The following is a 13,840-nucleotide window of genomic DNA, read 5'->3' on the forward strand; positions in this document are numbered from 1 at the left end:
CCTGATTTTATCTCTGAGAAAAAAATATTTTTTAATATACTTTTATCACAGTGTTTAATTTATGATGGTCCAGATGGTCACAATAATGTCTAGGTTTCAGAATATGGACAAAGTAAGGAAGGCCACAGGGATCTCAACCTGTGTTTTATCTCTAGCCAACAGATGGCTGAAATCTGGTTCTTATTCCAAAATTTCTTGTAAAGTTTATTTCCATGAGAGATTTGTTTGTAGGAGTGTTTTTTTCTCCAAATCTTTCCTGAAGTTCTTTTAAGGTTCAAATCATGATTGGTTTTTCTTTTTGTCCCCCCCCGCCCTGCAGCATTGTTATGAATATATATAATTTAAAATGTCGATATTAAGTTTCCTGAAAAATTGCTTTCCACTTTAGACAAACACTTAGAAATTCTAATGATACCATAGGCCATGGTTGGGCAAAGTTGTCTGCTGCCAGGATGCTAAATTGGACTAATTAAATTTCTATTACACTCAGTATGAGCTAATTGTTAATGGTTAATGTATAGTGAGAGTAAATGCTCTTATATCTGTAACAGAGGAGCAATACTTAACTTTGATTTTATAATTTGGCAATACATGAAAAAATCCACATTGCGTACAATCACTGTATTGACAATCATGCAGACTTTTAAATGAGATCCGCAGAGTGGAATTTGTGACAGTGGGTTGTTCCTGGCTCTTGACTGGTACTAATTTCTGATGGTTTTGAGCATGTGACCCCTCACTTAGACTTGGAGACTTCATGATTCGCTTTTTAGCTCTTACCTGTACTTTTGAGGGGACTTGAAATCAACATCATTCAGGTTCTATAATATGCATTTTGGAAGCAACTTTTATAAGACATTTTAGCATTTTTATACCTTTGTGTTACTAAAAAAGAAAAAGAGAAGAGGCCATCTTTTAAAGAGACAGAAATTAATGGTCTTCAGTTGGATTTCCTCTTCTGAAGGGCCCCTGTACACGTGTTTGGATAGCCTGTGAGCCTCCTGCTCAGGTAGGATTGGCCAAACCTGTAATGCAGCATCAGGCAGCTGCTGGAATTCCCTGCAAAGCAGCTCCCTTCGCAGAGTTGCCAAATACCCAGATTTTACCAGACTTGGCCAGCTTTCAACAACAACCTTGTCTGTTGCTTGGATCAGAGCGCAGCCCAGATGGTTGGAAATTTTTGTAAGCCTGGGTCAAAACAGCTGCATTTTGGCTCATGCAGAGGCAGAACACAGTGCCCCAATTCCCATGGGGGACATGGGGCTGCTCCTTGCGCTCGTCCTGTCTGAGCTGGCAGGAGAGCCACAAGGGAAGCATTCCTCTCATGAGTTGGGCCAGAATCAGGCTCTTTAAGGCTGGAGGGGACAGGGTTAAGGCTGCAGTTGTTTTTCAGATTTATATCTACATAATGGGCTGCAGTTGTTATACATGTTTTTCAAATACTTATGCAACCAAATGAGCTCTATGTGTAGATTTTAATTATGCCCACTGGCTGCTACTGGCTTAGAAATGTACTCTAATCTAGGAGTGGAAAGGCAGCAAAAACAGAGCAATGTGCAAATGTGGAATTTATTTAATTTATTTTTTTTTAACTTCACACTGAGGTCTCAGGCAACAGACTATGCTGGTGGCTGCTTATTTAGTGGGCTTATATGTCACTGTGTTTTCTGCTACGTGCTTTACAGGTGCATTGTGTGTTAGGAAAATACTAAAGGAAAACTCTGAAGTTGCCTTTTTCTGCACACATCTGTGTTCCAGTCCCTACTCCTCTTCAGAAATGTGGAATCTTAAAAGTTTTAGTAGTATAGTTGCTGAGAACCCAGCTGCGCTGGGCAGGGCACGTCTCCAGGATGAAGGACCACCGCCTCCCTAAGATCTTGATTTATGGTGAACTTGCCACTGGCTGCCGCAAGAGAGGAGCCCCGAAGAGAAGATACAAGGACTCCCTGAAACAACATCTCAGCCTTGGCCATGTTGATCACCATAACTGGTCTACTCTGGCCTCCAACCGGGAGTCCTGGAGACACACCATCTATAACGCAGCTGTCTCCTTTGAGAACACACACAGGATCACCCTCGAGGAAAAAAGGCAACGCAGAAAGAACCGTGTTTTGCAGAATACACCATCTAAGGAGTCTTTCTGCTGTGCCTTTTGCAATCGGGTATGTCTGTCACGTATTGGCCTCATAAGCCACCAGCGTGCCTGTAACAAATGTGGATAGAGCCTTCCCAAATCTTCGTTCGTGAAGCCTAGCCATGGGGGGGATAGTTATTCTGAAATACAAAATAAAATATATGGCCATAATAATTTAAAAAGTTTAAAAAAACCCAAATATTAAGAGGTCTTACTAAGCAGTGGTCTTGGAAGAATGTGTTACTAGTAGATTAATTACTATAAGTACATATTATTTGCAATTCTCCCGTGAAGTAAAAGAAGTTCACTTTTTACAGTTTAATAAAAAATAAATAAACACAATAGTTCTGTTGCTTCAATTCTGAAGAGATGTGGAGAATTGTAAGTGTAAAAGGCACAGAAACATCAAGCACAGCATATAACCCTGAGCTATCCTTTGTCAATGTCCCTCATGTTCCATAAGGATATCCACATTCTTTTCTTGGAGCACTACATGCAGTTCTTAAGCCTTGCTGGATTTTCATGCAACAAAAATATTTTTTTAGATTAACTTTTACTCAATTGCTCTCATGCTTTCCAGCCTTTTCCTAGCCTCTTGTTATGCCAACATGGTTTGAGATTTCCTTGCTTTAATATTCATGACTTTTCATGTACTAAGGTGATTATTAGCATTTGCTTGCCTCAGGCAGCAATAGTGAGTGAGTTGTGTTGGAGGATGAAGGTCAGGGGAGACACTAGTCATTGCTCTCATTGTTGGGCTTAATTTTAGCTTTGAACTCTATCTGGCTTAGCAAGACAGCACAGCAGATGACTGGCTGGTTTTACCTAACTCGGAAAAGGAGTTATGTTGATCTGGGCACATCCAGGGTATCCTCAGGGATTTCACCCTGTGCTAAGAAGATATTGTGCTAGAAGGCATCCATATATTGAGACGATAACTGTGCATCTGTTTGGACTTTATATGTGGGATGTGGTCTTAAAGAAGCTATCAGAAGGAATCTTCCCTAGTCCCCTCTCTACCTTCCTCACCCCTCTGTACTTGGCTTTGGAGGCTCAGGCCACACTGCGCAGATTTCTAGGCTCTTTAAGCGTTTGAGGCTTCACTGTTGTACTTTGTTCATTTTTCTACCCTACAAGTCCAAAACTAAAAAAACTGGCAAAACTTCAGACTTTCTGTCAACACCTAGGAGTGCCCTGGAGATTGACCTTGCAGAATCTCTGTTGCAATTTGCTGACATCAGTTAGTGGGGGACTTTAAAAATGGACACCGTGCAAGAAACTTCATATGATAAATCTAAATTGTGAGCGCTTATGTTTACAATTAATGGTACATGGAAGAAAAGTCTATACATTTCAGACTTGAAGTGGGAGTTTGTGTTAATGCAGTAATAGAGTTTGCCAAAGAAAACTGTATATGAAAATGGAACTGCTGGAGCACAACCTGAGAACAAAAAATATAAAGCTGCTGGGGATCCCAGAAATCTCTCTGAAGAGCAGCTGGGTGGATATTTTTGCTGAGTTTGAAGGCTAAAGTCAGGAGTTTGTAGCTTGCCAGCTCCTGTGTTGCATGATGCAATGGCTTCTTTTCTAATAAGAAAACAACCATTAAACAGACTTGCCTTTTATTAATGTCCTATACCTCGAGGTGTGTATGATTGAAACAAGACTTTTCATGCTATGATGAAAAGCTGGAAACTTTATATGAAAACTGTATTTATTTTGGTTTTGGTGGTGGGGGTTTTGTTTGTGTTTTTGGTTGGTTGGGTTTTTTTTGGTTTGGTCTAGTTTTTGGGTTTTTTTTAAAGCTGTTCCAGAATACAAGCTAACCCAGAAGTGGCATGCAGGGTTTTTACCAGAGGGTTCTGTGTGTTTTGGGGAAGGGCAAATGCCATCTCATGTTAAAATAGAAGAACACAGTCTGTGTGCAGCACTTCACTTTGCAGTGGAGGGTGCTAAAGGAGAGAGTGGGGAAAAAAATCCTCTCACAGCTGCTAGTAAGTCCATACTTGCCAATGTCACCTTCTTAAAATCTTAACCTGCCTGCACTCTAGAAGTTGTTTTTAGCAACTCATTGATTGAATGTCTTAAAACTCTGAATACTTAATTTTCCCAGTTTGTACTGGTACCAGCTCTGACTTAAACACAAAATGTATTTCCTGTAACTGTTTTTCCTAAGCTGATTTTTGCACTCTTCTGGCTGCATGTATGTGAGTGACAGGATAATGACATGGACTGCCAGCATTATTGAAAAGCCACATTTGTGACATTTACTCTTAGGAGGAGATGAAATGGGTGCAGTGTGAAGCTATAATTTTTATTTAAAAAAAAAATCAAAAAACTAAATAACTAGTAAGTATTGATGGCAATTACCTGCAGATGTCTGATTTTCTTTTAAGGCAGTCTGATCTGCCAAACATCTCATCTGTATGGCTCCTCCATATTTAAATGACTGGCTGTTCATAAGACATTTATTGTTTCAAATGAGTGACTGTATCTTATAATGCAGTCAGGAAAAGACAAAGGTTCTTTTACTTTCATAGCAAAACATTCATAGTTTAATCTCAGTTTTTCAGTTTAAGGTGAAATTCTGCATGCTGTTCTTTCCTTTTCACTGAGAGGATTCATGCATCTGTGCGGTGTGATGGAACAGTAAAGGCAGCTTTGGTTTTCAGCAGGTTTTGCTCCCTGTATCAGCTCATCAACCTCACAGTTACGTACCTACATGTGCTGATGCAAGGAAGCAGCAGAACCAGGCATGTCCTATCCATAGAAACATAGTCCTTGCTGAAACAGCAAGTTACTAGTTTGCTGAGAACCCTCTCTGGTTTGGGAGGGGAAGGCAGAAAACACCTCCAGTTTCAGGACCACTCTGGGACTTTCCCAGTCTTTTAATATGAAGATGATAATTTTTCTATTAATTAGATTCAGGATGTGTCAAAAAGGGCTTACTTTCAAAATTGTTTTTATGCTGATAAAATCTCAGGCCCTTCACGGATAAGTAAACTGTATTCTACAGTGACTGGTCATGGTGCTACACATGAGAGGAGACCACACTGGACTTCCTTCTGCATGACAGCATTTCTTCATGCACAGAATGTGCTGCTCTAGTGGTAACTCATGGCCCTTTCTCCTCCTCCAGGTCAGATCCTTGGGAATTTTAGCATTTTTGCCACTCAGCCTGTGGTAGAAACCAATCAAAAGCCAGATATCATCTACTGAATATTTTTTTGCTGTCATTATCGAAGTGGGAATTGAGGCTTTGAGGGATAATAGGCATGGTAAGCAAGGTGCTGCTTCTAAAATGTATAAAAGCTCAAGTCAGTGCAGAAAGCCAGGTTATCAGTAAGTCTCTTTCTGGCTGAGATAGATGGTGAATTGATTGCCTGTCTGATCTGGTAGCAGCGAAGCTTGAGTATCTTCCATTTCTATATGGTTTTTTAAATTAGCATTACAAAAACTCCAAGCAGCTCTGTATCTTTATTTTATCAATCTTGTTTATTTGTGTGAAGGTATTGGTCAGTTGGGAAACTATAAATCATCAGACTCTTGGCGGGGAAGTTAAACTTTTTAAAAGTTAACAAAGGGTTGACATCCATTAGAAAATGAAGAAGAATGATCTGTCTTGGGGAGGGATGTTTTTACTCAAAATAAACCTTGACAATGCATGTATGTGAGTTCACAGTGTATTTCAAACATTCTTGCACTTAAAATATTTTCAGAGCACTCAGATTAAAATGAGAGAGAACAATAGTATTATATGCTTGCATAGAAGTTTGACTGCGTTCCAAGTTTGTCATAATAGGAAATAGCAAATACAATATTCACTTAGCATCCATAATTCAACCAAATTCTTTATTTGCTTTGGATTTTGGTAAGTAATGTGTCAGACTACTTTCAGGCCCTGGAGAAAATCTATGTTACAGAGAATGATAATTTTGCCTAGAAAAAAAATTCTGGAGCGTGACCTTGCCAAACAGAGCTTGAACCCTCTGTGTGTAATTTTTCTGCTTTTTTCTCCCCTGTTTTTCTTTTCACAGATGAAAATTTCCTTATTGGAAGGTTACTGTCTTAAATTGAGACTGGATATTTATTTTTTCTTATTTTATGACACTCCACTCTACTTTTGTGACACTTTCCCTAGATATATGGACCACCCGGTTGTTTTAAGCCAGCTGTCAAAATAATATTCAGTAAGAGGATTGTGCTCAGTTTTGCAGGAAGTAGCTGTGCAAGTGATTAAGGAGAACCTGGATATAGCAGACCCATGTCTTGTTGCTACCTTAGCAAGTGTAGTCAGTTCCAGTTTTACAAGTCTAACCCCTAAATGTGGATTATTTCTGTTCTTCTACCTGTGGTGTAATGATTTGTAAAGAAATGTTTTATGTGAGCTAAGTAGTAAAATTTAGGGTGCTTTTCTGAGTTAAATTGGCATTTAAATAATTGCTGGAAACACTCATTCTCAGTCTTCTAGGGAAGACTGGCTCTATCTGAACTATTATGCTTTGTCTGTCAGATGCTGGTTAAAGAAGTCTTTATTCCCTTGCTAACTTGCCTTTGCAACCAAAATGTGGAAAAGGTTCTTTGCCCTGAAGAAGGGACAGCTTTGTTTAGGACAGTTGTAAGTGCTTCACCAGCTGACATCTCCTATCTGTAAGAAATCTGTTTAAAACTAGTTCAGGGATGTCATACACAGCTGTCTCCTCTGTTCAGTCATAAAAAGCATCTATCAGTGTGAGTTTTTTATTTGGGTAACATTTCAGGTCAAGAAATTTGAGGTCCTGATAAGACTTTGAGGTGATAGTCTTGTAGCTGCTCTCCAGTTGACCTTGAACTCGATGAAGTTTTGCTGCGAGTTCGCTCTTACTCACAAGGTCTGTTTACTCCAGCTAGGCTTTGCATTCCTCTCAAAGAACATAATTTTCTACTTTGCCTTGTTAGCGACTGAGTAATTATGAGACCTCTATGTTCCCAGTTGGAAAAATCAGTGTCAACCAGCTGATCTTTATAATCTGATGCAGAGGTGGGTCTTGAATGCTGACTTGCTTAATTTCTGTATCCAGTGGCTGGTGTATCCAGTGAGAAAATCAGTGCTCCTCTGCTACACTGAAAAGTCTGGATACAATAATAAAAGATCATCCTGCCCCTCAGGAAGAATAAAAATGTTTTACAGCAATAAAAGAAATCTATGTCAAATCACTTCAGGCTGGGGTATCAAGATGTGGCTCTAAGTCATAATACCAGGCTTATCTATTGTGAAGGGAAAATTAACTATGTCATAATGGGATTTTAAGCTGAATGAGAATCCAACCCTCAGTGTGGCCCTTCGTCCAAATTAGGCCTAACATGTTTGTTTTTGTTTGCCTAAGTCATTGCACAACCAGGAAATGGGAGGAAAAGTTGTTTGCTTTCATATCAAGGGAAGTTTATTCATGGAAGATGCAACTAAAATGGACCACTGCTTAAGGCATCCAGATGGTGAGAACTCCAGTGTTTGGAAACCTGCAGCTTTTGCCTCAAATATTTTTAGGAAATTATGTGGTTTGTAAAGAATTATTCGGTACTGAAATGAATGTCTACAGGCTTCTTTGTTTCAAGAGCCTCCCTTGCTACACAGGAGTCCTCAGTATCTACTACTCACTTGTTTGGGTTTGCAGATTTTTTTGTTTGTTTTGTTCTAGGTGGGTTGGTTTCTGTTTGTTTGGGGTTTTGGGCTTTTTAAGTTAAAAAGAAAAAAGCAGAATTAACTTTAAAATCAGAATTACTCCTTCAGGGGAAGTTTTTGCCCAACATTGTAAATACTCGGACTTAAATATGACTGTAATAGGTTCATCCCAGTCTGGAGTCATTGTCCTCTCTCTCTCTCTCTCTCTGTCGCGCAGGGCTAATTTGCTGGTAAAGGTTCTAAACAACCATACCCCCCCATTCCCCTCCCAATTGCTTTTCAATTATTAAGAAAAAATGTCTCGCTACAGGTTTGTGTGACAGCAGAGGTAGAAGGATGAAGGGAGGAGACACAGCAAGCACTTGTGAGGGAGCTGTAGCAGCCCAATGCTCTGTGGCTTTGGCCACTGTAAAAATGCTTGAGAGTTAAACCTTATCATCCTCACTTTTCACGGGACTTTCCAGTTAGCTTCTGTATTTTTCCTTTCATTAGATCTTTACATCCATCATCTGTGTTCTCTCACCTTCAAAACCACCTGTTCTGCTTAGAGATGATGTTTCTTTCATCCTATTAGTTTGGGAGAAGCAATATTTTTAATCAGGCCTTTTTTCCTCTAAAATCTTTTTGGCAATGTGAAACGAATCATCTGCTTTGTGTGATGACTTGTTGGGAACTGCCATGGGAATTATTTTCATTGGTAGGATTAATGCATTCATAGGAGTGTGACCTGAAAAGAGTTAATTTTTCTTCTCTCTGATACTTTTTTGCAGTCTGATTTTACCTAAATAAAACTTCTTTAGCACTTGCATATTCATGTTGCATTTGGCACCATCCTACACAGTCTCTCTGTAAAACCTCAGTGCCCCAGATTTAGCCAAGTTATTATTATTCGGGTATTTATTATTGCTATGAATATTGTCAAGTGTAAGTTAGCCAAGTGCGTGCTTCACAGCCTTCCTAATATATAAGTGCATTTGGTTGTATTTTGTATCTACACAAATGTATCTGAATTTGGTATTTGCTGGTATGTTGTGCTGGCTAAATTAGAGGTGTTGGAATTTGTCAGACTCCTGTTGTGTCCCTGTCCCAGCAATTTTCCCAGAGCCTGAGAAACCACTTCTTCTAAAGAAGAATGTTTACACAACTTTGCCTTGGTCACTGAGTACATGAAGTTTATATTTTGAATGACCAGAGAACAGACAGCAGCAGTGCTTCTTGCACTCTTGGAAGTGTTAACTCTTCAGTTTGTTTATGGCAGTAGCAAGCATGAGAAGAGCACACAGAATATTTTTATATTTGCAGGGAATCGTTCAAAGCTTAAGCACTGCCTGTCTGCCATTTGCAATTGGTAGCAGCCAGTGTGGAAGGACTCCTTGTAGGAGGTGACATGGTTGTTGTCCTTGACAGATGACTCTGTTTCAGGAGCTCTCCTGTTTTCATTAATTCTCTATTCTTTGCCGGCTCTTGTCTTTAGGTCTTTTTCTCTGCTGAGTTTTCAAGAAGGCTGCAAAGAAGTCTATGGCTCAGAGAAACACTGTTGCAGTTCACATACTATGTGCCTGAAATATTCTTTTCATTCCTACCTGCTATTCCAAGTTTCCCTGGTTAGCAGGCTGAACTTCCAATGTTAGTTTTAGCACTTAGAGGAAGCAGTTGTTCAAAATGCAAACTCTTAAATACAGTAGTTGATGTGGCTCCATGATTTATGATGTTCTCTTTAGATTCCAGGGGAATGTTGTTAAAAATTTAATGTCTTCTTTAAAAGAGATTAGAAACCATCCCAAGAATACTGGCTCTTTCAGTCTGGGGCATGTTGATGAAGGTCCTAACTTTTTGCACACAATGTAATAGCAATTGGAAGTGTTCTGTCTTGGATTTGTTTTTTACCTTACTTCCACTGAAAAACTGTGTATATCAGGCTGATATTGGTAGGACCCACGTGGTAGCAGTATGTCTGCTGGTACTGTGCCCATATCTTATGACTTGACAATGTCAGCGTGCTATGCCTCAGGAGGATATAAACAACTGTGTTTTCAGAAGCTTTTCCTTCATTTTTGCAAAAATGAAGTCAGCAGCACCTCTATAGGCCTGCTTCTGTGAATCTTAAGGTGCCCAACATAAGGATATCAAACATGAACCATCAGCTGAAAAAAGGCTCTCAAATTCAGTGTAATTTCTTCAATTTGTTCTGTAATTATGTCTTGGGTAATTGATGCTGTAGAGTGTATCCTGCCACAGTGTGGTTGGTAACCTCTGCAATTTTCCACTGTTTAAACAAGCAGGTGCTTGAGGTGAACAGCAAAACCAAAAGTGGAAAAAATAGATCTCTGGTATAGTCTCACAAATAATAAGTAGCTTTGATTTTTCCTAGTGATATAGTAAGGTGTTTCCCCCTGCCTTGTACACGAAGGGAAAATGAGCTCTTTGAAGGGCAGTGCAGAAGCACAACTTGGTTTAGTTTAATTAAGGAATCATAGAGCCAATTTTTAGGGGAACTAAATTTTGTTCACTGAAAGGGGAAAATCAGCATGGACTAAAATGACTAGAGCAAAGTCAGTTATTTTGAATGTTTTCTTTATTAATTCCCCAAGCCCAGGCATTCTTTGGGGATATATTACACCACTAGGGATGTTAGTTTACAAATTGCATAGAACTAGATGCACATAAGGTATATGGTATAGGTTAATGACACAGCAGCTTGTGTAAAATAATTGAAACATTGAGTTGTTCAGGTTAGAAAAGACCTCTAAGGTCATCATGTCCAGCCATTACCCAGCACCACAAGTCCACCACTAAACTGTGTCCCCTCTCAAGTGTCACATCTACACATCTCTTAAATACATCCAGAGCCTTCCATAGATGGTGGCACCACCACTTCCCTCGTCAGCCTCTTCTGATGCTTGACAACCCTTTTGATCAAGAAATTTTCCTAATGTCCGATCTAAACCTCCCATGACACACCTTGAGGCCGTTTCCTCTTGTCCTGTCACCAGTTGCCTGGGAGAAGAGACCGACTCTCCTTTCAGGGAATTGTAGAGAGCAATAATGTCTCCCCTGAACCTCCCTTTCTCCAGACTAAACACCCACAGCTCCCTCAGCTGCTCCTCATGGGACTTGTTCTTTAAATCCTTTATCCAGCTTCATTGCCCTTTGCTCGACATGCTCCAGCACATCAACATCTTTCTTGTAGTGAGGGTCCTCAAGAGGAACACATTGTTTGAGGTGTGGTATGGAAGTATGGCTACAAATACTTTTGTTGCACCATCTCACTTTCAGAACTATTGTCTTCTTGGGAGGCAGTGGAGGGATGCCAAAAGGTGTAAGGACAGGGAGGAGAGAACTTACCAGTATGTGGTTTGTGAGTGAAAGGAGATCTTAATAAAATAAAAGTGACATGTAAATGCTCTCTTCCAGTTTTCACCTGGCAGCCACGAAAGGGCATGCAGAGTGCCTCAGGATCATGGTGACACATGGTGCAGATGTGACAGCCCAGGATGGTGCAGGTATGCCTCTCTGAACCTATGCAAGTAGCTTAATACACTTAAGTTACTTATGTAGTTCTTGATGTGCAGAGTGAAACTGCAGTTTGACGACATTGCTTTTCCCCACACACTCTATAGGAAAAGCAGTTGTAACACTTGCAGGTTTAGGCATACTTGCTTTCCTGCAGAGAGAATTCAGATTCTGAGGTCCTAAAAAGTATAAAATCCTTAAAAACTTTTGTCCTAATACTATAGATTTCAGCATTTGCAGTGGACTCCAGATGTAAAATAGTTGCTCAATTTTTAAAAAATTTTTGTTTTTAAGTTAAAAAAAATCATCTTCCCCAACTCTTTTTATTGTTGTAGGTTACATCAAGACCGTCAGTGTTGCTTTTATGTTTATCCAAGCTATTAACCCCATTAACTTTACAGGAGTTGCAGTAAGACATTTCCTCAGGATTATGACATAGTGAAAACAGCTGATACAGGCCAAAACCGAGCTGAGAGCTATTAAGTATGCTGTTTCAGTTCTCAGAAGTCCTATGCCTTAATTACTACCCCCCTAGGAGAATGATGGGAGCTGAATTTGAAACTGGCGAACTCTTCCTAATAGATTTCAGTTGACACCTGTGGAATCTGTGGCCAGCATTTTCCCTGTCTAGCTGAGCACCTGGATAAGCCATCAGCTTTCTGTCTCTCCAGTAATGATCTGTAAGTGTTGGGTTCTGGGTTCTGTTTTGGCCACTTACTGCAGCCTGAGGGAATTTCTGTCATACATGTGAATGATTTGCCCCTGTAAGGAAGTGTCTGTGATACTGGAAGAAGCATTCATATTTTACTCAATGATAACAGAATATATGTACCTGATGCAGACTGTTATTCAGGATTCATACTTCATCTTGCCTCAGGATTTATTAGTTGTTTGGATAGTAAGAGGTTGCCTGCCTACTTTCACCTGAGAGTATCAACCCAGTGTTCATTAGGGAAATCCTTGTCTGTAAAAGTCACCTTATTTGCAATGAGAGTTTACTGTCACAAGTGGCTTTGTCTTTATTGAGTACTAAATCTTGCCTCCTTCTTTTCTTAGTTTCATGGATAATTTGTTATTTTGATGTCTTGGCCTGTTTAATTTTTCAGATGGTCTGTAAGATGAAGCTGGAGGAGAGACTGCAGTCTTTCATCATAAATCTGTAGTCAGTAAATGACTGTATTGCATAGCTAAATATGAGCTCATGGGTGCTAAAAAAGTTAACTGCAGTGCGAACTGATGTAGACCTGTGTTTGATGTCTGCTCATAGCTGCTGTATAAAAAAACTGAATAGGGAATCTGTGAGACACAAACTAAAGTAAGCCTATGTTTGAGTCTTCTTCTACATGCACTTCATGGATTATGCAAATTTATTGTCATGGTAGCTGGTGAATTTGGCATGTTTTACTCTTGGTGCTGGGTTATTTTTCATTACCTCATGGCAGAAATCATGAAGACACTGACAGACATCTTTGTGCAGTGAGGCTGAGTAATACAGGAAAATTGTTTTCTAAGACACGAGGCATAACAGACTTACTTCTGCCAAGATATAGTCTGACACATTGTTTGTGTTACTCCTTTATCTGAAGCAAGACATTAAGATTATTCTGTTACCTGCCTGAACAACAGTCTATTGTAAAGACATTCCACTTGATGTAGGTTTTTATTTTATTTTCTCTACCCTTACTTTTTATTTGTCATGACAGGAACAAGATGGATAAGTCAGGATCTTGCCTTTGACATGGAAGAGCTTATTCCTCTGCTTTGGCATGATTGAATAATTAATTTGCTTTCCTTTTATTCATTTAGGACACAGTGCTTTACATCTTGCAGCAAAGAACAGCCACCCTGATTGCATCAAGAGGTTACTTCAGGTAAAGTAAAAGTTAAATTAATTTTAATTTTTGAAATTTTCATTTGGGTCCACTAGACATTGACACATTTCCTGCTAATAATCTGCACCACACTGCTATACTGTTGTCCTATCTCCTTAACATCAAGAGAGGCAAATCAAGAATTTTAACATAAAGAGTTTAAAGACTCTTCAGGCACTGTGAACGGATGATAGAAAACAATGTGGTATCTTCCCTGAGTGGTCTACAGACAGAGTTTTCCATGTACAGCTGATCTAACATAGCTGGGTTGGGTTTCAAGCAGGTTGCAGCTTCAGTCCAATTCCTGTGTTTTGTCTTTGTGGTTGGATGACTTGAAATTAGGTAGATTTGAGAGTTACAGGGGAAAAGGGTTTTTTGCTTCTGGGGGGACTCCGATATTGTTCCACTGGAATGCTTTCTGTCTGTTCACCATAGAAACATTTGTCAAGTTTAAGTCAAAGAGAAAAGAAACCAAAGTAGTTTAGATCCTAAAATATGTAAATAATCAAATCCTCCATGAAATGAGGTAAAGAACAGTAAGGGATTAGAAAGGGAGTTGAGAGAATGGGGAAAAAAATAAGAAAAAGAAAATTGAAGATGAATAGAAGATTCTCATAGTGTTGAAGCTGAAGATGTGCATTAGTAAGCAAAGACATTGTC

At 39.4% G+C, this 13,840-nt stretch overlaps 1 protein-coding gene across 3 annotated transcripts in view; it reads left to right on the forward strand.

Annotated features, from left to right (window-relative positions):
* RAI14 (retinoic acid induced 14) overlaps window positions 1-13,840 on the forward strand; it is an 88,834-nt gene that overhangs the window by 58,669 nt on the left and 16,325 nt on the right. For all 3 annotated transcript variants that reach the window (XM_027745667.2, XM_027745668.2, XM_039390736.1), the window contains exons 4-5: window positions 11,211-11,299; window positions 13,116-13,180. In XM_027745667.2, the coding sequence (XP_027601468.1) occupies window positions 11,211-11,299; window positions 13,116-13,180 (154 nt within the window). The remainder of the gene's footprint in view (window positions 1-11,210; window positions 11,300-13,115; window positions 13,181-13,840) is intronic.

Source organism: Pipra filicauda, unplaced genomic scaffold (genome assembly GCF_003945595.2).
Source record: "Pipra filicauda isolate LSUMZ 115617 unplaced genomic scaffold, ASM394559v2 scaffold86_size2582843_pilon, whole genome shotgun sequence".
NCBI lineage: Eukaryota > Metazoa > Chordata > Aves > Passeriformes > Pipridae > Pipra > Pipra filicauda.